This window comes from Colletes latitarsis, chromosome 7, assembly GCF_051014445.1.
Source record: "Colletes latitarsis isolate SP2378_abdomen chromosome 7, iyColLati1, whole genome shotgun sequence".
Taxonomy (NCBI): Eukaryota; Metazoa; Arthropoda; class Insecta; order Hymenoptera; family Colletidae; genus Colletes; species Colletes latitarsis.
The window spans coordinates 2,014,765-2,037,997 of record NC_135140.1 but is presented as its reverse complement, the minus strand read 5'-3'; the positions used below and the strand labels follow the sequence as shown (position 1 = coordinate 2,037,997).

Genomic DNA, 23,233 nt, shown 5'->3' with positions numbered 1-23,233 from the left:
TATTAATTAATTTCCGCAACTATTAATTCTACTTTTTTGTTTATGTTATAAAAATAAGAACTCTTCTTATTGAAAAATGCCACAACGTGCACTATACTGGCAAAGAGTGGACTCTCATTTTAATTTATTAATTTTCAATCTTAAAGAATTTTGATTTTGAAAAATCGTATTATTAATATGCATATGTACGCTCATACATGGGTATAATAAAAAAAAATTTCTTTTTTTTCAATAATTAAAATATGATCAGGGGGTCTTGAAACGTGTATTTCCGTAAAATAAATTTTACAAAATTTTTTTTCCATTATGGGTACTTTGCTTATGTGCGCCTACATAGGTCGGAAAATAAAAATGCCTGGGCAGTCGAAAATCACGGCTCGAGATTCCAAATCGTATGCCGTTGACGGGAGGTCGGATTTCAGTTGTTAAGAGCGAGAAGGCAAATGTGAGCCTTTCTCTCTCGACTCCCACGAGGCGGACCGAAATTACTTCGGGCAGCTTCGGAATAATCGAGAAAGAGGGCATGTGTCAGTTTGCCTTTGTCGACTTTCCGAAACTCCACGAGCTCACGTACGCGTGATCTAACATAGTGTGAGAAAGCACCTTCGGTGCTTTTCTGGCATCTCTGACGCATACATGGCTCGTGCGGTAGTATATGCTGCTAGCCCCACCACTCCGTTAGACGCTAAAGAAATTCGTCGTTTCTAGTGTCGACATCAATGCATTTAATTATGCCAAATCTGGCCATACTGCATGAGTAAACACAAAAATCTAAGGCTGTCGATAACGTCAGTAAGTAGAATATTTCATGCTGCGTGAGAACCACTAGCACTTTATATGTATACGAATGGAATACTCGATAGCTCGAAACTTTTTCTTATTTTTATTATTTGAAGCTTTATTTCGAAAATCTAAGTAAACAGCAATTTGCGTAAATTTTAATTTTTATAAAGAGAAGATGTCCATACATCGTCCTTTCACGAGAAGAAGGCACAGCGTGTTTCCATCCCCACTCTTGCTGCAATCCGCTGATTGGCTGTCACCGATCTTCATCACCGTTTTCGACCAATACCTGTGAGTCAGCAGACTACAACAGGAGTGGGGATTGTAAACAAGCTGTGCCTTCTTCTCGTGGAAAAATGGTATAGTTCGGGCCATGATATATCGAGGTCGTAAACTCAAGTAGGTGTCAAAGTTTACACGTTTCAGCTCCCAAAACAAGTAAATTGACAGAAATATGAGCAGCTAAGAGCCTTAGACCATGGTCAGGGTCGTACGAAGAAGTGTTTTATCCAGTGTTGTCATTTTTAGAAAGCCATTTTTAGAGGTATCGTAACATGTAAAGGTCTTACTCAAGTCTTTAATATCTTAATTTACCTGCTTATAATATATGCATGTAGAAAATGAAAAAAGGTAGTACAGTTACGGACACAGAAAAACATTCAGAAAGGCACCCTCAAACAAGATGTCATCTACGGCCCTAAGTGCCGCAGCAGCAGTCGGTCCCAATCCTCAAGAGTTTAGTTTACGACCTCGGTATATCGTGGCCCGGACTATACATGGGCGTCAGCCGTTAGTTTTAATGAGTATTTATACGCGAATATTCACAGCAGAGAAACGTTTGAATGTTTAATATATAACATATAGATAATATTAAAAGGAGTATTGTACTATAAAAATTAAAAACAAAATTGTAATTTAATATATGTTCCCAGGTACTGTGTCTAGCAGTAGCTGTAAGACATGTGGAAATGACACCAGATAAATTGGTACAAATTTTACACCTTTGAATCAACTTTCTGGTTTAATTGTTAAAGAAGCACTGGCAAAACGTACGTTCGCTTCACATCAAATCCTCTATGGGGCCTTCCTCAAAAACTGTACTCAAATAATTAATATAAATGTATTTAGTTCTAAATGGAACAAATAAAAAAAAGAGGAAAATTGATAAATCGCGTTGTGCTTTTGTTACGTCGAATATCCTATTTTTATGTCTATAAAATTGTTATAAAATTAATATGTTACATATACATATAATTCAATTTTTAAATTCAACAATAATATCTGATCCAAATAATTGAGAAATCTATTCTTAGAAGAAACAAATTTTAAAATCAGATCGCATATTTACGTTGTATTAATGTTTAATTCTTTTTATAATGTATACTTTATGTATTTAACATTCTCATATTATTATATTATCTAATATAATAAAAGCATCTATGATGCTTATCCTGAATCAGTTGATAATATAAAACAAGAAATATTACATTTAGTGACAGTTAGAGAATCACATTTATTTTGAATTTCCGAATATTAGTTCATCAATATAATAAACATAACATGCTATAATTATATTTTGCTTGTTTTATTGTTTCATTAATTTTTGAATTGTTCATACACATTTAAAATTGTTGGCTTACCTAAAACATTATTCGTACATTTGTAACAAATAGCAATATGTACGAAAAATTTCTATTAATATTTAAATAAATTGTATAAATGTATGTTATAGCTCTATGTTTATTTATAATCACAGAGTACTATAACTTATTGATATAAATTTGTTACCACATTTGTTTTTCAACTTACCGACATGAATCAATATAAAATAATAGTTTTATCAAATCTATTAATTAAATAAATTAATAGCGATACTTTGTAGAATAATCTTTGGGTGAAACAACTAAACCTCTACCTTTCCTAGCACCCCTATAGACTGTTTCAATAATATCAATCATTTCTTGTTTATCTTCTAGGGTCCAATTTATTTTGTTATTATTTCCTGTTCCCAAATCTATCATTATATGCTTATTTCTAAAGAAAAACATGACCGTACAAGGATCATATAATTCATACCTACAAAAGATAAAATTAATATCTGGCTTACAATCATACATTCATAGGCTATTATATTAATCACTAAATTTCTATGGAACGCCAAAAAATATACTACACTTTTTTGTTAATTACTAACATGAAAAGTATACATTTTTGGTCAATTAGAAAAATAAGAATTTTTTATTGTATTTACTTAAAATTGGCAACAAAGTAAATAAAAAGAAATTTGATCACCTCATTTCTTGAGAATCTTTTTTTATGTAAATTATCTTATAATAAAGAAATAACATTTAAACAATTATTTAAAATTTAGAATAATAAATAATGAAGTTTCTGGAAAAAGCACCTATAAGCCTACAGTAGTTTTTAACGAACTGCCAAACGTTTGAAAAAATTTTATTTCCAATGACTATACTAATGTAATAATATCATAAAAGTAATCTAAAAGAAGTTATATGAATCATTATAAGAATATACCATAGAAAAAGAATATCAACATAGTCTTAATCAAAATTAATTCGTACGATAATAATTTTCAGAAACTTACATTTTATTGAAGTCAGGTACTTGCGTAATATCAACCAAATAAATGACAGCAAAGTTTTTAACCTTTTCAGCAATGTTATAAAGGACTTCATCCATTTTCATACACATTGGATCCCAATCATGACCAAATCTAATAACCTAAATAAATGTATTTTTATATAATAGTTTGACATTATTTATTAAATACAAATATTGGTAAATTCCAATTACATACAAACTTTCTAGAAAGGTTGTGATCTAAATCTAGTCTCTAATATTAGAAACTTACAACTACTCTATCTTCTTCTGATAAAATTGCTTGGTCTACCTGCCACCCATTGTGTAAATGTGATAGCATATAAGACATTGTTCTTTTGTTGTCAAATGCACATTAAAGAAAAAAAGATACAAATTTCTTTATTAACACTATTTACTATTAGTATTTACGATGACACCTCTTTTCACTGGTTTGTATTATAGACTGATCATCGTAACATTCTTCTATTAAACAAAACTGTTTATAAATAAGAAGCTATTGATACATTTGTTTGAACGTGGTTAGAAATACAGATCAAAAATAACACTTCTGTGATTCTGTCTCGTGTAATACATGCAATGTTTACACTAAAAAAGCGACATACCTGTGGTGACAGAATGTAAGTCCCTAGCCTATTTTCTGTTAAGTTCATGAACGCTCTATGTTCATGATGTAGTTGCCATAGGTTGGCGACGCGAGTGTTGCGCCCTCTGTAGGAGATAATATATACTAGGCGCGCGGAACAAACGCTCTCTTTTGCCTGATGATTAACATCTGTAACGCGTCACGATAGTGAGTTGAAAAAGTCTTTTAATAAACGTTGTAATAATTTCCCTATATTACCTACAAATTGGTGACGCCGACGTGATCGACGTAAATAAGGTGATAAGGAAAACAGGCTAGGAACTTACATTCTGTCACCACACATTCAATGATTTGTTACGCTATCACGTGAATGTAGGTTTAATGCACATAGCGCCACAACGGGAATTAATTGAAACCCGATTACTCACCATCGAGTACAGAGTCATGTAACTGCATTCTAATTAAGAGCGAAATTTAAACGGATCAGCGTATTCTAATGAACAATGCAATTGTATGCTTTTCAACGTGGGCGATCAAGCTAAGGAAGGTAGAGAGAAAGGAAGGCATTTCTTAGATATTCTTAGTTTTTTACGGACCGTGCCGAATTAGCTATTTCTCTTGAGAGTTGCGATGGTTTTAAAACACAGCATGACCCTCGCGACACTTCATTTCGCGTTTCGTTCAGTTCTTTCCATGAGGATCATAAATTTTCTTAAGGGTTGCTTTAGGCCGCTAGCTTCGCTTTCTCTCTCGACTCCCACGCTTTCTCTCACATGCGCCCACTCCGAACATAGCCGCGTAGCCTCCACCTCTACTCGGCTCGGGGGTGGATCACCGATCGAAGACGATCCGGACGGATGGGGCAGGGCACAAACCCCGATTGGACCAGGACAACCCAGAGGGAGGATCGAGAATTTTCCGGAGAAGGCACGAACGCCTAGGACGATGAGAGGATTTTCGCGGAGAAACTGAACGATTTTCAATCTCAACCAAGTTGTATCTAACAGTCGTACACTGAGTTAACTCCAACAAATAAATTTTGCTAAAGTACTTTGAAACGTATCGAGTAGTTTTTATTTTGTACGCCTCGCCGAGCAGAATGGTTCAGCGCTCCACGAGCACCAACCCACCTCCTTTTTCCCTAAACCGCGAACTCGGAACGCAACACAATCATTGTTAATGATTATTACTTGTTGCGTCCCGAGTTCGTGGTTTAGGGAAAAAGGAGGTGGGTGGGTGCCCGTGGAGCGCTGAACCGCTCTGCTCGGCGAGGCGCGCCAGAAATCAAATTACTCGATACGTTTCAAAGTACTTTAGCAAAATTTATTCGTTTCTGTTTTATTAGTGTATGACTTTTAGATACAACTCCGTTAAGATTGAAAATCGATCTGTCTCTTCGCGAAAATCCTCTCGTCGTCTTAGGCGTTCGTCCCTTCTCCGGAAAATTCTCGATCCTCCCTCTGGGTTGTCCTGGTCCAATCGGGGTTGGGCCCTGCCCCATTCGTCCGGATCATCTTCGATCGGTAATCCACCCCTGAGCCGAGCGGAGGTGGAGGCTGCGCGGCTAGTGAGAGAAAGCGTGGGAGTCGAGAGAAAGCGAAGCTAGCGGCCTAAAGCAACTCTTAAGAAAATTTATGACCCTCATGAAAAGAACTGAACGGAACGCGAAGTGAAGTGTCGCGAGGGCCATGCTGTGTTTTTCAAGACCATCGCAACTCTTAACGAAAATAACTAATTTGGCACAGTCCGTAATAAACTAAAAGGAGGAACGACGGAAACTCCGATTTGACACGGCTTTTAGAAAATAACCTAAGTGTCTCTAAGAAATGTCTTCCTTTCTCTCTACCTTCCCCAGCTTGATCCCCCACGTTGAAAACATACAATTGCATTGTTCATTACAATATGTCGGTCCGTTTGAATTTCGCTCTTAATTTGAAGCAGTTACATGACTCTGCGCTCGACGGTGAGTAATCGGGTTTCAATTAATTCCCGTTGTGGCGCTATGTACATCAAATCTACATTCACGCGAATGCGTAACAATACTGTTACGCATTTGCATGACGTAGGTCTATGTATATACAGCGGCGCGACGGGAAATTGCTGGAACTGGTATTATCACCATCGAGACTGCGATTTGAGCGAGGGAGATTCAAACGAACTCGCGTATTGTAATGCGTATTATTATTGTAGGAAATTCAACGCGAGGAAATCTAGGCGAAAACCGAGCATTTGTAGACCTTTACCGATACTTTGTGTATACAATGTAGTTTCGACCGTTAGAGGTAGGCTGTATGCTTGTGGCGCGCATATGTGTGTGTGTAAGAATCGCTCGGTTGGCCATGTCGCCGGTTCTCGCTCGAAGGATCGGGAATATTCCATGGCACGCGCCGAGAACTTGGCAACCGGGGAAAGGAAGGAACAAACGCCGATCGGGACGCTGGGTATATAAGACCGAGCCCCGCTTGGCCGGGCTCTCTCTCAGTCTATACGAGCTATCGTCCTGCGCTAGAGAACGTTTTCAATCGCTATTTAGAAATATCTAAAGAACAGTACTGAATAAAGTTGTTGAAGTATTTTTAACGTATCGAGTTGTTTGATTTCCGCGCGTCTCGCCGAGCAGAGCGGTTCAGCGCTCCACGGGCACCGTCCCACGACCTTATTTCCCTAACCCACCGACCACGTGGTTACAACAATACTAAACGGAATAGTAAAAATTAAAAGTCCCTTGTTTTATTATTTCTACTAGATAGTCTATTTTTTCTTACCTGGAATTATGATTTACATTATATTTAAACTTCTGTTATGTGACATTTCTTCAAATATATTTAATGATTGCAGCTTTATAATTAAATTTATTATAAATAGTCTAATATTACTAGATTCAAGTGTTTCAAGTTTGACATGTAATCACGACGCATATAGGATGGTAGTATGGTACTAACTAACTCCGATTAATGGAATAGCACTAAAAATTCAGTCATTCTACCAATTAGAAATCACCAATGTCATTCCACCAATCGGAAGATTTTATTTCCTGTGACTGATTCGATGCCATCATATATACCTATTTCTTTTAAAGTAAAAATCAGTTTTTCATACTGTATATGCGATAAAATTTAATAGTTCAATTAAATTTGAATTCAATTTTTATCATTTATCATCCTAAATAAAAATTTTATATTTTTATTGATAACAATGCATATGAAGTTAGTATATTTAGTAAATGTTCGCATGTTGAATTTGTTATTATTGCAATAATTGTTACATGAATTGGTTGTTGCCTATTTTTCTGCATTGGGTGGGAAAGCGAATACGTGTATTGTACAAATGTCAACGTGTACATTTTTCGTGCATGAAGATACATGGCATACTCTTAAATAAAAATGCAAAGAAAGTTAAGTATTTTAATATTTGTAGAAAAAATTATTATATTTGTTAAGTTATTATAAAAAAAATCTTTCTTTTTGTTCTTAAATATTAAATTAAATTTAATTTTTAATATGGGATTAAACGTCAAGTGAGAGAACAATAATTAATAACTTTTAATGATAAATAAAATAATAGTATCAATTAATTGCAATAATTATGTTCATTTAGACTTATTTTCATATTTGTCCATGAATATTTCCTTAAATATTTCAAATGTATAAGTATCAGACTTACGCATAAAATTTGTACATATTCCATATTGCGTTTATTATCAAATTTCACCTATAATATTATTGATATTTTATTCATTGACTAAATTATTTATGTGTTCAACCTGTACTTTTTGAACAATATTTTATGTATAACCATTTTATTAATGAAAAATATTATTTTACAGATATGATGACCTATTCAGTTTCATATTAAAAATCCACCTATAAAAAGTAGAATTATGATTAAACCACAGCAAAATAAATACATAAGTATATATTCATTATTGTTAAAAAATGTATTGTATCAGTAATAATTATTTACTTTATATTTAACAATTTGTCTTTCAGAAAGCAGTCAAGCATTAAAATATATCAGTTTAATTACTCTCACATTGCAAAATGCTGTTGTTGGACTTAGTATGCGCTATGCACGGACAAGATCTGGAGACATGTTCCTTTCTTCAACTGGTACAAACATTATATTTTTATAAATTGATACTTTTTGTAATGTTTAATAGTTATACAGGGTGTTCGGCCACCCCTGGGAAAAATTTTAATGAGAGATTCTAGAAGCCATAATAAGACGAAAATCGAGAATATCAATTTTTTGACTAAGGCTTCATTACAAAGTTATTAAAAAATTAAATTAAAAAATTTTAAATCATTCTAAAAAAATTATTTTTGGTTGCGGGGCTCAATTACAATCATTTTTGGTGAATACACGTACCCCTGAAATCCTACCCACTTTCGAGAAAAAAATTCGAGTAGATACTGAAATCTTTAGATGAAATTAAAAAATTTCAAATCATACTAAAAAAATTATATTTAGTTACAGGAGTCAATTACAAGCATTTTTGGTAAATAGGCATACCACGAAATCCTACACACTTTCGAGAAAAAATTCTTTACCGAAAATCTAATGCGATGCTTTGAAATTTCTTGCAAATCTTTAAACTGTCATAACTCCTGAACGGATTAGAGGATTTTAATTTTTCAAAATGCAAACAACGCGTATTTTAGTGGAGAATATGTAGAAATTCTAATAATATTGAAAAAGTTGTTCCTTGTCATCGTAAAGTGAGAAAAGCCACCTAAAGTGGTCCAATTTTCGAACAGCCATAAATCCTACAATAGTGAACATATTTCAATGAAACTTTTTTCTGTAGTAGAGCTCATGGGTATCTACAAAAAAGTATTAGACAATTATTCTGTAGAGCGTTAAACAAATTTATTAAAAATAAAAAACAAATTTTTAAGAAAAATCAATATGGAGTGTTGAAATTTTTCGGCGAAAAAAAAAAATTTCAAATCGTTCTGGAAAAATTATTTTCGGTTGCGAAGGTCAATTACAATCATTTTTGGTAAATAGACATACCCCCGAAATCTTACCCACTTTCTAGAAAAAGATTCAGTACGGGCGGAACTTTAAGCGTTAATAACTTTTTAAGGAAGCCTCCATCAACAAATTAGTATTCTTGATTTTCGTCTTATTTTGGCCTCTAGAATCTCCCATTAAAATTTTTCCGAGAGGTGGCCGAACACCCTATATAAAATTTATATATAATTTATATGTAAATATTATTTACTAATGATTAAATGTCTTCTTTTAGCTGTTGTTATGGCAGAAGTTGTTAAACTTGTCACATGTCTGGTATTAGTTTTTATCGAAGAAGGAAATTTCTTGAAGTTTTGTAATTCTTTAAAATTAGCAATTATAAAACAACCAATAGATACTCTGAAAGTATGTGTGCCATCACTTTTGTACATTATACAAAATAATCTTCTATATATATCAGTATCTAATTTAGATGCAGCAACTTATCAGGTATAAATCATCATCTCATATTCTTTATTTAATAATGTTGTTGAACGTTTTTAAATATATTATTTCTCAGGTGACGTACCAACTAAAAATTTTGACAACAGCATTTTTTGCTGTAATTATACTACGAAAATCTTTACGAAATACTCAATGGGGTGCTTTAGTATTACTAGTTATAGGAATAGCATTAGTACAATTGGCACAAAGCTCAGACATATCATCTGGCATAGTAGAACAAAATCGTATACTCGGATTCTCAGCTGCACTAAGTGCATGCTTTTTGTCGGGTTTTGCTGGAATATATTTTGAGAAAATACTCAAAGATTCGGATGTATCATTATGGATGAGAAATGTGCAGTTAAGCTTACTATCATTGCCCTTTGGAATAATTACATGCTTCTTACGTGATGGTAAAATTCTACAAAAGCAAGGTTTCTTTTTTGGCTATGATCTATTTATTTATTATTTAGTTGTGCTTCAGGCAGGAGGAGGTCTTATTGTTGCAATGGTAGTTAAATATGCTGACAATATACTTAAAGGTTTTGCCACATCATTAGCCATTATTATTTCTTGTGTAGCTTCTATATATCTTTTTGATTTTAACTTAACTCCCAAGTTTTCTTTAGGCGCTGTTTTAGTGATATGTTCAATCTTCTTATATGGACGTCAACCAAAACCCACATCCATTGATAAACATTCTCTAATCAACAAAGTCTGACGTAAACTAAAATGATTAAAATAAGTAATATTACTGAATACAGCAAATATTTTGACATATACATGCAGATTAATGTTTAGTACATTTTTTTATGTGAAGTGATACCCAAACGATTGATGTATAAATACTTACATCATTTCACTTGATCAGTATTTCCTTATATAGACTATATAAGAATTTGAATTAACATCCTAATATGAGTAATAAGTAATAGCATGAAAGGTGCGTACACATCGTTTTATGAAAACATAGTTCAATAATCTACAGATGGTTAATATTGGCATAAACAAGTTCAATACATATTTCGGTAAATTATTGTATCTTGTGCAAGAGTTCATTACAAAATATATGAGCACAGTTTTACACCAAATTAATAAATTTATTATGTATATTGATATATAAAAATATTTTGATTAAAGTGTGCATTATATATTTAGATATATATATATATATATCTGATAACAAGAAGTATCTCATTAAAGCACATCTACTGAAAATAATTGTTTTTCCTTAATCCGCTAATTCCATCAATAAATTCAATTATGGATATAGCTATGCGTTTGTATTATAAATTTTATTCAATTTATAAACAAAATATATCTTTACACTTATACTGTACAGTGGTGCAACTGGGCATAACTAACGATTTTGAGGCCTATGCTATGTTACTAAATTGAGCCGAGCCAGAAAAAATTTCACAAGCGCATTTCACACAATGAGGACCTTATAAAAAAAATTTATTCCGCAGAAAAACATGTAATGTGTAGCAATGTACAAATAAATATAAATAATGCATTAAGATTAATACTGAAACTTATTTGCCTTTCATGCTTTACAGCTGCTTAATAGAATATTTTTACAAATCTGTTAAGCAATTTGGTGGGGGATAGTGGGGAGACTTGTCTTACATTTCAGCATAAGATATCTAAAATATCTGGTCACTGTAGTCAAGTTCTGTGAGTAAAATTTTTTATAGATCTCCATCGATCCAAATGTGTAGAATCACACTGTGGTGGACGCGACGTATAATTTTGTGACACCCTGTACATAGAATATACCGAAATATATTGTATTTGTTAAATTAAAATCGGACTTCACATATTTCATCCCGGAATAATTCTGAAGCATTTGGAAATACTAGACAATTTGTTATTCATCGATTATCTATTACAATGATAGCTTAAAAGAAATTAAATGATTTTCAATTTATTAGATGTCTTAAAAATTTCATGATTAAGTTTCCTAGATTGTGCAAACGGATTCTAACTAAAGGTATTACGCTTAACATTATCGGGTGAACATAACTTCAATATCTCGTGATCAGTGTTGCTAAATGGGTCAGTTTTTTTTGCGCATGCCAGTGTGGCTAAATCTGGCATAATTGAGTTCATCGAAATTGATATTAGTAACGACAAACTTCCTTAGCGTCTAACGGAGTGGTGGGGATATCAGGCACTACTGCATGAGCCACGTATACGTGAGCTCGGCACTTCGCACAACTTCGGGAAATCGATAAAGAACGCTAGTGTGAACCTTTCTTTCTTACTCTTGTAAAAGAGAAACAACTGAAATACGACTTCGCGATAATCGGCATACGATTCCAAGCTCAACTGCCCCGGCATTTTTACTTTCCGACCTATATATGATATAAGTACTACAATGAAAAAAAATTTTGAAAATTTACACATTTGAAAAATACACATTTTAAGACCCCTTGATCATATTGTGACTATTAAAAAAAAAAGAAATTTTTTTTTTCTGTGCAAACGGTTTTCTGTCTAAACGGCTGAATGAATTTCAATGAAACTTTACATTTAAGTTTTATGTTCTCGTTTCAAGGTTTGATTAGATTTTGAGCGTGATCAGCTCTTGGATAATGATGATTATACGTCTGTAGTTTTTTAATTATTCCGATACATATACATTATGCATAAAAATTTTTTAAAACGTTTTATATAAATCTTAAGAGGGATTAAGATCAAATAAACTTTATTTTTATTTTTTCTATCTGTTGTTACAGCAGTGACTCATGCAGGTTAACGATAGAAGGGGCGTAGACATACATACATAGCCTAGTCTCCGTAGGTTTTGAAAAGGCAATAATTAAAAATAAAATTCTATTGCGTGAATAGTAGTCAATTTAATATATTCCATTTTACAGTAATGAATTCAGTGGGGAATAAAAAAGAAAGGCTAGACGAATCTGGACGTTTTAATATTCGGCGTATGGTAATGTTACAAATAAATAACGAAGGAGGGAAATTGAAATCCATCAGATTTCCATTGAACGGTAACGTGCACATTATTGTATTTCCATTATTTCAATTATTTTGTTATGTAAACTTAAGTCAAATATGTAACATTTGATTCTGTGTAACAAATTGATACGATTATTGAAAAACATAGCGGGAAAAGTCAGTATTAATCTATATCTTTAGAAAATATTTGTTACTGAAGATTATTATAACGTGCACGGTACTGGTTGAGAGTGGTTTTTCATTTTAATAAACTTTATTTATTTCAATTTCTAAATATTTATTTCTTAATTAGCCCTTTACGAGTGAGACTGCTTTGAACAACATTATTCTAAAATATTTGTGGAATACGATTTTAATGCGGTTTAGGTAGATATGCAATGTATAAGATTTTGTTTAATTTTTCTTTTCTAGAAAAGATAGAAGAAAAGTTTATTTGATCTTAATCCCTCCTAAGATTTATATAAATCGTTTTAAAAAATTTTTACAAATAATATATTGTCTTGTACACGTTTTCCACCGACGATGTTCGGACAGTTAAATTTGTATACAAGGTATTTGGCCACCCCAGGGAAAAATTTTAATATGGGATTCTAGAGGCCAAAATAAGACGAAAATCAAGAATACCAATTTATTTATGGAGGCTTCGTTAAAAAGTTATTAACGTTTAAAGTTCCGCACGTACTGAATTTTTTTCTCGAAAATGCGCAAGATTTCGAGGGTATGTCTATTCATAAAAAATGATTGTAATTGACCCCCGCAACCGAAAATAATTTTTTTAGAATGATTTGAAAAATTTTTTTTTTGTCGAAAAGTTTCACCACCTACCCGATTTTTTTTCTCGAAAGTGGATAGGATTTCGGAGGTATGTGTATTTACCAAAAATGATTGGAATTGACCCCCGCAATCGAAAATAATTTTTCCAGAACGATTTGAAATTTTTGAATTTAATTGTTAATAACTTTTTAACGAAGCCTCCATCAACAAATTGGTATTCTTGATTTTCGTCTTATTTTGGCCTCTAGAATCCCCCATTAAAATTTTTCCCAGGGGTGGCCAAACATAATTAGTGGACTGTATTAGACGTGGATGGTCTATGTGACGGCTCGAAAAAATAAATCTTGTTTTGCTATGTGTTCGAAAAGTTCTTGATCGATTGATTTATTTTTCAAGTGAGCGTCGCTCTTTATACAAAATGCGGTTGGGCAGGTACTAATCCAAGAAAACGCTGATTTGTCAAAATAAGTAAGGTGGAAACGGTTAGTGCGGGTGGTAGCAAAATTTCTGATTCGGGAAATGTCGGTGGTTGTTTGAAAGTACCGTTGTACCCTCGAAAGTTGATCCTGTTGACCGTGGCGCGCAATAAATCCTGGTAGTCCTAAATACTGGGGAAAAACGTTTGTAAAACGACCTCGACGGGCAAATGTTAAACATCTGGCATAGAAAAACCGGCATATGACGGTTCTTGAAGTGTTATAGCTATTAAAGGCTATTTCTGAGATTGGGATTCGGCTGTTGTCTGGAAGTCATAAAGGTGGGTTCGCAACGCGACATGTATGTATCGAAATAATTAGAACTATAAGACACATAATCATCATTATCCGGAAGCTGATCACGCTTAAAATCTAATCAGACCTTGAAACGAGAACATAAAACTTAAATGTAAAGTTTCATTGAAATTCATCCAGCCGTTTAGACGCAATCATGTTAATAGCATACGTATGTACATGCGTAAATAGGCATAGAAAAAAAATTTCTTTTTTTTTAATAGTCACAATATGATTAGGGGGTCTTAAAACGTGTATTTCCGCTAAAAAAAATTTTCGAAATTTTTTTTCATTGTGGTACCTTATACCTTACATAGGTTGGAGAGTAAAAATGCTGGGGCAGTCGAGACATGGAATCGTATGCTGATTATCGCGAGGTCATATTTCAGCTGTTTCTCTTTGACAAGAGCAAGAAGGAAAGGCTCACACTAGCGTTCTTTATCGTTTTCCCGAAATTGTGCGAAGTGCCGAGCTCCCATACACATGGCTCGTGCGGTAGATATGCCTGCTATTCCGACCACTCCGTTAAACACTAAGGAAGTTCGTCGTTACTAATGTCGACGTCGATGCACTCAATTATGCCAGATCTGGCCACACTGGCGCATGTGTGACTCGCCAATGGCGAAATCAGTAATGTATGATGAAATTTAAAGTAATTATAAAATTAGTTTTTGAATGGAGGATTTTGTTATCGATCTCTCAATGATTTAGGAAAAATAGAATTAGCAAGTTTAAAAATCGATGAAATATAGACAACAATATTAGAATTTAATGATTTTAACGACCAAAACATGTTTCCAAATTTAAAAATATTAGTAGTAGTTTTTTCTTTTTTATTTAAATGTAGAAGTTGAAAGGATATTTTCCATAATTATTATAAAAAATAGAAATTTAATATCTAATTTTACAATACTTTATTCAGATTCATACGCATATAGTCGAATTTTGTATTATGCATCCTAAAAAAGTATTATTTTTATTTTTAATTATGAAAGAATATATGGTTTTGTTTTATGAATACTGATAAAATTCTTGTAACTCTACGAAATAAAATTTGTGTTTTAAGTTACGTAAAATTGATGTTCTATACTATTATTTTAACATTTTCCTTTGCATTATTTTCTTCTTTACCTATATAACTATTTTGTATAAATTATATTACATTTCATATCATATACTGCATTTCATCTTCACGTTACATTCTTTGTTAATTTTATAATAAAGGATAAAGGTAATTTGTAAAATGTAATATCAATAATGAACAAGAAATAAATATGAAATAGTTGAATCGGTTAATTTTATGACAAAATTAAAAAATATAGTGTAAAATGTTGAACTTAAGTTTTGTTTGCTACAGCGATAACAAATGTATTCGTTGTAAGTAAAATAAAAATTTTTTCGTTATTTTTATTAATTAAATAAAACTGTTTCATTTTTTTGGTTTTTATGTTACATTTAAAATATTATTTTATTTACATTCAGTTTATTATTTGTTGTTTAAAATAATATTTCATATATTTTTACTTTACTTTAAATTTTTTTTAACACTTTACGATTCATGTTGAAAGAAAATCAAGTGTAACGATTTTGTACAAGTTGGTAGCCCTGTAACTTGTTATCTGATCATTCTTGGTCATTCCAGTTTAACAAGTAAAAGTCACGATCTCCAAACGGTATATAAAAGTATCGACGAGAATGACCGAGTCTCAATCGAAGAAAGCCAAGATGACAAGCTCGTTGACGCAACTAAAGGAAATTACGACGATTGTCGCCGATACCGGTGACTTTCAAGGTGAATAAACGAAACATCAAACGAATTTATAACTAATATAGATATGGGCAAAGGTGAAGGTGACCATCAGAAAGCATGGCAGAGGAAATGTTTGTGGCGCACTTTTAGTTTATCTCTTAAATATTAAAAATCTGTTCTTATTTTCTAAAAGGAAATATCTATTTTATATCTACTCGTATAATATATTTTTTATTGTAAATATGTGCGAATATTATACAGAATATAACAAATTTTCTTGAAGGAAATATATTAATTTGAATTCAGATTACGTTATAAGTATAGTGGTAGGGGAAGTTACAAAATCGTCCGATATTACGACTACATTTTTTTTCTTGTAATATTCTCTTCATTATTCTGATCTTATTTATGAGAAGTTAATTGAAAAGAGAAATTAATTGAAAATTATCTTTGATTATTTTGGAATTTTTTAATTGTTCATTGTTATCGGAAATTGCTATTTTTGCCTAAAACAGAACTTAACAATAATTTGTACGAAAACCTTTATCATTTAAATTTTACATCTTAATTGAGTAATACTTTTAAAAAATATTATTAACTGATTTCATTTCTTTAACACATTTACAGATTAGTTAATTATTGTTTTCTTTTACTGTTTTACCTATTAATTGTTAAGTTATACTTTACTTATTTGAATTGATTTATGATTTATATATATTATTTTCAGCTATGGAACAATTTAAGCCAATAGATGCAACTACAAATCCTTCTTTAATTCTTGCTGCAGCTAATCAAAAGAAATATGCACACTTAATAGATAAAGCTGTACAGTATGGAAAGAAATCTGGATCGTAAGTATTTTTCATATTATAATAATATATTATAAAATGTTATTGTAAGTACTATAAAAGAAATAACATATTAGTATCGTAAAAATCATTTATATTTTAATGTAGATCAACCATGTGATGTTTTAAAAGAAAATTTATATTATTTCACAATTATTTTTAAATTTATTTAAATATAATATATACCTGGAAATGACAATAAAAACAATAATACATTAGCACTAATTAGTAGAAGTATTTCATTATTTAATTATTTACATATATTTTTATACTTAATTACTATTGTATTTAAAAAATTTAAATTAGATCCATTTAGTAGTTAGATTTTTATTGAATTTATATAGTATAGTAAAAGTTGATTTAAGACATTGTAGGAATTACAAAGCAATAAAGATATATGCAAATCAAAAAATGTATCTGTCAAAAGGAATCAAAGTAAATCTAAATGAAAAATATAGAAAATTGTACGAAGATTAATATTAAGAATGGAAGAATAATAAGATTTAAAATAAAAATAACAAATAAAAGGAGGAGTGCAAACAAAAATGTTTGAAAAGAAAAGTACTATTCGCTCAATTACCATAATGCAGTCTTAGTGGTAATAGATACATCAATGTAATAATTTTATGTCTACAATAATATTTTAATTGAATAAAATAAATCAAAATTAATTTATTTGTTACAGCACTTTGCAAGAACAACTTGAAGCAGCCTTGGACATAACATGTGTTCTCTTTGGTAAAGAAATTTTGAATATTATACCTGGAAGAGTTTCTACAGAGGTAGATGCTAGGTTATCTTTCAATAAAGAAGCTAGCATTGAAAAAGCAAAGAAGTTAATTGCTTTATATGAAGAAAATGGTATAAATAAAAATCGTGTGTTGATAAAACTTGCTTCTACGTGGGAAGGCATTCAAGCGGCAAAGTAATTTTCAAGTACTTACTATCGGTAGGACATTTAAAGTGAAGGTGTAATTAAAAATTATAAAATTTACTTTTGTAGAGAATTGGAAGAGGAGTATGGAATCCACTGTAATTTGACACTTCTATTTTCTTTTGCACAAGCAGTTGCATGTGCGGAGGCAGGTGTAACTCTTATATCACCATTTGTTGGTAGAATTCTAGACTGGTAAGATAATTAAACAACTTGAAATGTTTAAATAATAAATTTAGTTCGATCAGTTTTATGCGGATACTTATAACATAGAATTCTTAATTTATGAATCTTAAAAAATATTTAACTTATTGTTCATTAAAATAAATGTACAGGTACGTAGCAAATACAGACAAAAAATCTTATGAGCCTAAAGAAGATCCAGGTGTTGTATCTGTAACTAAAATTTATAATTATTATAAAAAGTTTGGATACAAAACTGTTGTTATGGGTGCATCGTTTAGAAATATTGGTGAGTATTTAAAATATTTAATTTGTCTCCGTAAAATCGGTATAAAAATTAATTATAATGCGATAGATACATCATATAATTTTTATATTAAGGTGAAATTAAGGAATTGGCTGGCTGCGATTTTTTGACCATAAGTCCAAAATTGTTAGAAGAGTTAGAAAAAAGTAATGAACCAGTTCGCAAAGTTCTTACGATGGAAATGGCAAAGAAGTCTGATCTTCAAAAGATCAGTTTGGATGAAACCAAATTTAGGTGGTTGCTTAATGAAGATCAAATGGCAACAGATAAATTAAGCGAAGGCATTCGCAAATTTGCAGTGGATGTACGCAAACTGGAAAAACTACTTCAAGAAAAAATTCAATCTTAAATATGAACATAATACTTTGTTTACGAATGTTTATGTAACGAACGTTTTATTGTAAATAATATTACCTTGAACTAACAATTACTTGTGTTTCAGTGTATAATACATTCCATTCTATGTATTTATAAAATGATGTAGGAACAATGTACATATACAACTACATAGAAATTATAACGTGTATATTGTTAAATAAAAATGGAATTTCTCAGGGGAAAAAGTTACATTTTATAACAAAATTATTTCGAATAAATATCAATTTTTCAAACTATCTATTACGGTATATTGACAAATTTTAATAATTTTTAAAATTGAACGTAGCATTTTTGTAACAATGTCCATTAACGCGAATATAATACATTTAATTAAAATTTATACAATTGTAAATATGTTTTTTTATAATATCACATTATCTAAATGTGAGTTTTTGAAATAATGTTATTAAATTAAACTATTTAGAACCTTTAATAATAAATTTGGGGTGAATTAAATTTGAATTTTATAATACTGTTCGATTAATCGAGGTTACGTACTTACGTTACGTATTCGATTCGATAAATCGAAATGACATAATAACATACTCTAACTGAGCTAGGATTTTTACCGAATGTAAAAAAAATATATTATAATAGTGTGTGAATTATAATAAAATATAATAAAATGCCGAAGAAAAAGACTGGTCAAAGAAGGAAAGCAGAAAAACAAAAATTAAGGCAAAAAGAAATTAGAACTGCCAAGGATCAAATAGATTTAGCTAAATTTCCTTGCAATGCAGTAATGGCAAGTAATTACATACTATAGCATATAATTAAACAAGAATTAAGAGTTTACACTACATAAAATTAGTTAAAATTATAATGAAAAATGAAAAATTACTAATAATAATATTATGAAAATGTAACAACATATAATGAGAAATTTGTAATACATCATTATTTTTGTATAGTAAGTTTTAATTTATAATTTGTATATTAATAAATTGTTTGTGATTTTGTACATAGGAATGTGATAAATGCAACAAGAAACAGAAAAGCAGAGCTTTTTGTTATTTCTGTCAAAGTGTACAACGGTTACCTATGTGTGCCCACTGTGGAAAAATGAAATGTATGCTAAAAACTGGAGATTGTGTTGTTCGTCATCCTGGTATATTTACTACTGGTTTAGGTATGGTGGTAAGTTGTTTGTGTATACAATTAATGTATTTTAAAAATTAGAATCAAAGTTATAAAGAATAAGTATTTAATAGGGAGCAATATGTGATCATTGTGAAGCATGGGTTTGCCATGGAAGACGCTGCCTTACAACTCATGCATGTATGTGTCCATTAGTAGATGCAGTTTGTCAGGAATGTGAGAGAGGTGTATGGGACCATGGTGGTAGAATATTTCGATGTTCTTTTTGTAATTGTTTCCTTTGCGAGGACGATCAATTTGAACATCAAGCATCATGTCAAGTTTTAGAAGCAGAAAGTTTTAAATGTAATGTTTTAAAATTGATAATACAATACAATTATGCTAGTATTTTTATATTTTTTTTCTTGATTTATTACAAAAGAAATTATTATTTTTAGGTCAATCGTGTAATCGTTTAGGGCAATATTCTTGCTTGAGGTGTAAAACATGTTATTGCGAAGATCATGTTCGAAGGAAAGGGTTTAAATACGAAAAGAATAAACCTATACCTTGTCCCAAATGTAGTTTTGAAACATCTCAGACAAAAGATCTTAGCATGTCAAGTAAGCAAAATTAATACTATAATTTTATGGATGTATTAAATGTCATTCATATTTTATTTCTTGCATAATTATCCATTTTATCCTATTGCAGCAAGAAATCATAAATTTGGTAGACAAAATCAAAGTGGAACTTGTGACTCCGACGATGAAGATGGATACAGTTATTATGGTAAAGAATTAAATTAAATTTTAATTCTTTGCGGTCGTATTAAATTCATACTCGGGTGTCATGCTGGTCGGAATTAAATGCCTAATTACACTTAAACACAATTTGTGAAATGTTATTTCGAATTCTGTGTATCTCTGAAGCTTGTCAACATAGTATAATATATCAGTATGGTTCTTTGCTGTAGTGGCTAAGAGCAGACATACGATTAATACGATAAAAAAAGTATTGGTGACTGAGAGTAGACATACGACAGCAAAGATCGTAATAGTTTATTGTTTGTGCAGCTCATTGCATATGTATGTATTTTGCTTTCATTGCAGGAAATCAATCTCAAGATTATGGTTCTGAAAATTATACTGTTGATGATGATGAAAATGAAGATGAAGAGGAAGATGATGGCGATGACGATGACGATGAAGAAGAAGAACAAGAAGACGAGTCATTAAGTGAAACTGAAGAAAATGACAATAACAAATTACTTCAAACTTAATATGTTAATAAAAATAATACTTAGTAATATTTAAAAAAACATATTCATTAAATACAAACAAAAAATAAATATAATAAATTGTTGTCTTTATAAAAAAATCAATATTTTTTCTTAAATTTTAATCGGTAGTACAACTACGATAATATGTAACTGACTTTACATTTACAATTTCACATATATGTATAATAAAATAGGTAAAGGTTAAAATACCGATAAAAACTGACAATTTTTATAAACAAAATGTTAAACAATTGTATAATAATATTTTTCTAACTTTGCCTTTGAAACTTTCATAAAGTATTAAATTTTGAATATATTCATATCATAAAAAATGTGTGAAGAATAAATACAGTTAAAAAATATATCCGTCTACGTGTACTTAACCATTTAATATTAACACGTGAAAATAATATTACATTTATTATACATTGACTTTATGTAGAATAATTCAGAATTGTACAAAACAATGAATATGTATGATCACATGTATAAATATATCTTACACACGTAACGAGGTATATTCGGATGGGAATGCAAAAGTATGTGAACCAAGAGCATTAACACTTGGTAAAAGTCCAGCATTTGGTATAATATTCCATGATAATGTCAATGTTACATTTTTATTCCCTCTGAAAAAATGAATTTATTTACTTCTTTGTAGCATCGCTTTCTTCTAAAGCAGAAATTACTTAACAGTAACAGACATTACCTTAAACCATTACCATCATCCCAGAAATAGTATTTTGTGTTCATATTCTTAAAATCAAGTACAGCTTTTTCACCGCGAAGTAATATTTTGTCCCATAATACTACCTGAAATGAAAAAGATATTTCATTTATATTATGTACTGAATTTGTGAGAATTAATATAAACTAAAGTTATTTAGATATTATAGTATTAATATTATACCTGATTGAAATCATTATTTTCTGTTTGATATTCAGCTGTGAGATACAAGAATAATTGTTTCACATTCCAGTTAAATAATGGGGTAAGATGTATATTTATGTAAAGAAAATATACATTTTAAATTTATGATACTGTTAAACATCTAAAATTTTTACTTCATTTTTAATTACTATATCATCTGTAATATATGTATAAAAAGGGAACAAAATGTTTTGTACATAAATCATGCAGCTAAATACAGAAAATTAATCAATATTTTTTTTAATTTGAATACTACATTTTTTATAAACCTACAAAATTCTCTAAATAAATACTTATAAAATAAAAAAGGATATCAGTTTGTAAATCGAATGTTAAGTAACCCAGATCATTCTTTTCTCTTGACGAGCTATAATCTGGCAAATTCTTTCTGCAAGATAAAATGTAGATGATTATTAAACAAATCATTTGTTATATGTCGCGACTGTAACTTTATATTTTTAACTACTTATTTATATAAAATATTCTTAATTTTACGTCTTATATTATTTTTAGAGATTATAAGTGTTACAAATAAATGAATTTTAACTTAAAACTCAAATATGGAAAGGAAATAGATCATGATTAAAAATAATAAATTAAAAAATTAATTTTTCCTTGGTCTGGTATTTATGGTATTTATTAAAATAAATTCACTATACTTACACAAGTACTTTTACAGTATTTAATGTTGCATTTGCTCTATAATCGATAAATACAGTAGAGAGAAAACAACAAAATGTTAGAAACGCTGAAACACTCAATGTATACGCTAAAATAACGTTACCACGCGTAAGAACAGTATGCATCATTACGCTTTAATATTGCCGATTTAAATGCACAGAATTGTAATTCAGTAAATTAATCGATTCGAGCATGTATCAAAATATTCTAATCAAAATCATCATCACCTCGACTTCGGTTTCTACGTCAGCAATTCGACACGACAGATCTGGGTTGGTGTTCAAAAATAAGTGAAACATCTACGTGGGTACGTTCGTAAATGAAACAAATTTAGTTACGAAGATTGCATATTGGTGGTACACTAGTGTTACGCATTTGCATGACGTAGGGTTTATGTACATATAGCGGCGCGACGGGAAATTGCTGGAACTGGTTTTCTCACCATCGAAGCTGCGATTTGAGCGAGGGAGATTCAAATGAAATCGCGTATTGTAGTGCGTATTATTATGGTAGGAAATTCAACGCGAGGAAATCCAGGCACAAACCGAGCATTTGTAGACCGTTGGCGATACTTTGTGCATACAATGTAGTTTCGACCGTTAGAGATAGGCTGTATGCTTGTGGCGCGGTTATGTGTGTGTGTGAGAATCGCTCGGTTGGCCATGTCGCCGGTTCTCGCTCGGAGGATCGGGAATATTCCATGGCACGCGCCGAAAACTTGGCAACCGGGGAAAGGAAGAAACAAACGCCGATCGGGACGACTGGATATATAAGACCGAGCCCGCGTGGCCGGGGCTCTCTCAGTCTATACGAGCTATCGTGTTGCGCTAGAGAACGTTTTCAATCGCTACTTAGAGAATCTAAAGAACAGTACTGAATAAAGTGTTAAAG

The 23,233-nt window shown here is 31.0% G+C and overlaps 5 protein-coding genes and 1 long non-coding RNA gene across 10 annotated transcripts; 4 read left to right on the top strand and 2 right to left on the bottom strand.

Annotated features, from left to right (window-relative positions):
* The first annotated feature begins 927 nt into the window (after positions 1-927).
* LOC143343799 (uncharacterized) lies at positions 928-1,952 on the top strand. 2 transcript variants are annotated; one of them, XR_013080011.1, is made up of 3 exons: positions 938-1,327; positions 1,401-1,572; positions 1,716-1,952. It is a non-coding gene; the product is annotated as an uncharacterized LOC143343799 (long non-coding RNA). The 2 variants fall into 2 exon arrangements; XR_013080010.1 differs by having other exon boundaries at positions 928-1,327; positions 1,401-1,952.
* Positions 1,912-4,004, bottom strand: Dim1 (thioredoxin-like protein Dim1). Of its 3 annotated transcripts, XR_013080009.1 has the most exons (4): positions 3,656-4,004; positions 3,389-3,525; positions 2,593-2,859; positions 1,912-2,423 (listed from the first exon to the last, which is right to left on the bottom strand). XR_013080009.1 is itself a non-coding variant. In XM_076769040.1 (3 exons), the coding sequence occupies exons 1-3, from the start codon at positions 3,731-3,733 to the stop codon at positions 2,646-2,648; spliced, it is 429 nt and encodes a 142-aa protein (XP_076625155.1). In that variant the 5' UTR covers positions 3,734-4,004; the 3' UTR covers positions 1,912-2,645. The 3 variants fall into 3 exon arrangements, 2 of the variants coding, with proteins under 2 accessions (XP_076625155.1, XP_076625156.1); XM_076769040.1 differs by having other exon boundaries at positions 1,912-2,859; XM_076769041.1 differs by having other exon boundaries at positions 1,912-2,859; positions 3,695-4,004.
* A 3,041-nt stretch (positions 4,005-7,045) lies between these two features.
* On the top strand, positions 7,046-10,968 carry Ugalt (UDP-galactose transporter). 2 transcript variants are annotated; one of them, XM_076768538.1, is made up of 5 exons: positions 7,046-7,382; positions 7,815-7,899; positions 7,978-8,097; positions 9,240-9,454; positions 9,525-10,968. In XM_076768538.1, exons 2-5 carry the CDS (start codon positions 7,869-7,871, stop codon positions 10,167-10,169), a joined length of 1,011 nt encoding a protein of 336 aa, XP_076624653.1. In that variant the 5' UTR covers positions 7,046-7,382; positions 7,815-7,868; the 3' UTR covers positions 10,170-10,968. The 2 variants fall into 2 exon arrangements, with proteins under 2 accessions (XP_076624653.1, XP_076624655.1); XM_076768540.1 differs by having other exon boundaries at positions 7,058-7,194.
* A 4,616-nt stretch (positions 10,969-15,584) lies between these two features.
* Positions 15,585-18,523, top strand: Taldo (transaldolase). Its single transcript, XM_076768541.1, has 6 exons — positions 15,585-15,763; positions 16,449-16,572; positions 17,255-17,494; positions 17,573-17,698; positions 17,839-17,975; positions 18,068-18,523. The coding sequence occupies exons 1-6, from the start codon at positions 15,667-15,669 to the stop codon at positions 18,340-18,342; spliced, it is 999 nt and encodes a 332-aa protein (XP_076624656.1). The 5' UTR covers positions 15,585-15,666; the 3' UTR covers positions 18,343-18,523.
* Positions 18,524-18,900: 377 nt separating this feature from the next.
* Noa36 (zinc finger protein 330 homolog Noa36) lies at positions 18,901-20,828 on the top strand. The gene is made up of 6 exons (XM_076767675.1): positions 18,901-19,116; positions 19,338-19,508; positions 19,583-19,814; positions 19,907-20,071; positions 20,163-20,240; positions 20,561-20,828. The coding sequence occupies exons 1-6, from the start codon at positions 18,997-18,999 to the stop codon at positions 20,728-20,730; spliced, it is 936 nt and encodes a 311-aa protein (XP_076623790.1). The 5' UTR covers positions 18,901-18,996; the 3' UTR covers positions 20,731-20,828.
* Positions 20,829-21,098: 270 nt separating this feature from the next.
* Positions 21,099-22,631, bottom strand: Spase22-23 (Signal peptidase complex subunit Spase22-23). The gene is made up of 5 exons (XM_076767676.1): positions 22,325-22,631; positions 21,976-22,049; positions 21,641-21,729; positions 21,440-21,543; positions 21,099-21,359 (listed from the first exon to the last, which is right to left on the bottom strand). The coding sequence occupies exons 1-5, from the start codon at positions 22,468-22,470 to the stop codon at positions 21,230-21,232; spliced, it is 543 nt and encodes a 180-aa protein (XP_076623791.1). The 5' UTR covers positions 22,471-22,631; the 3' UTR covers positions 21,099-21,229.
* Between the last annotated feature and the right edge of the window lie 602 nt (positions 22,632-23,233).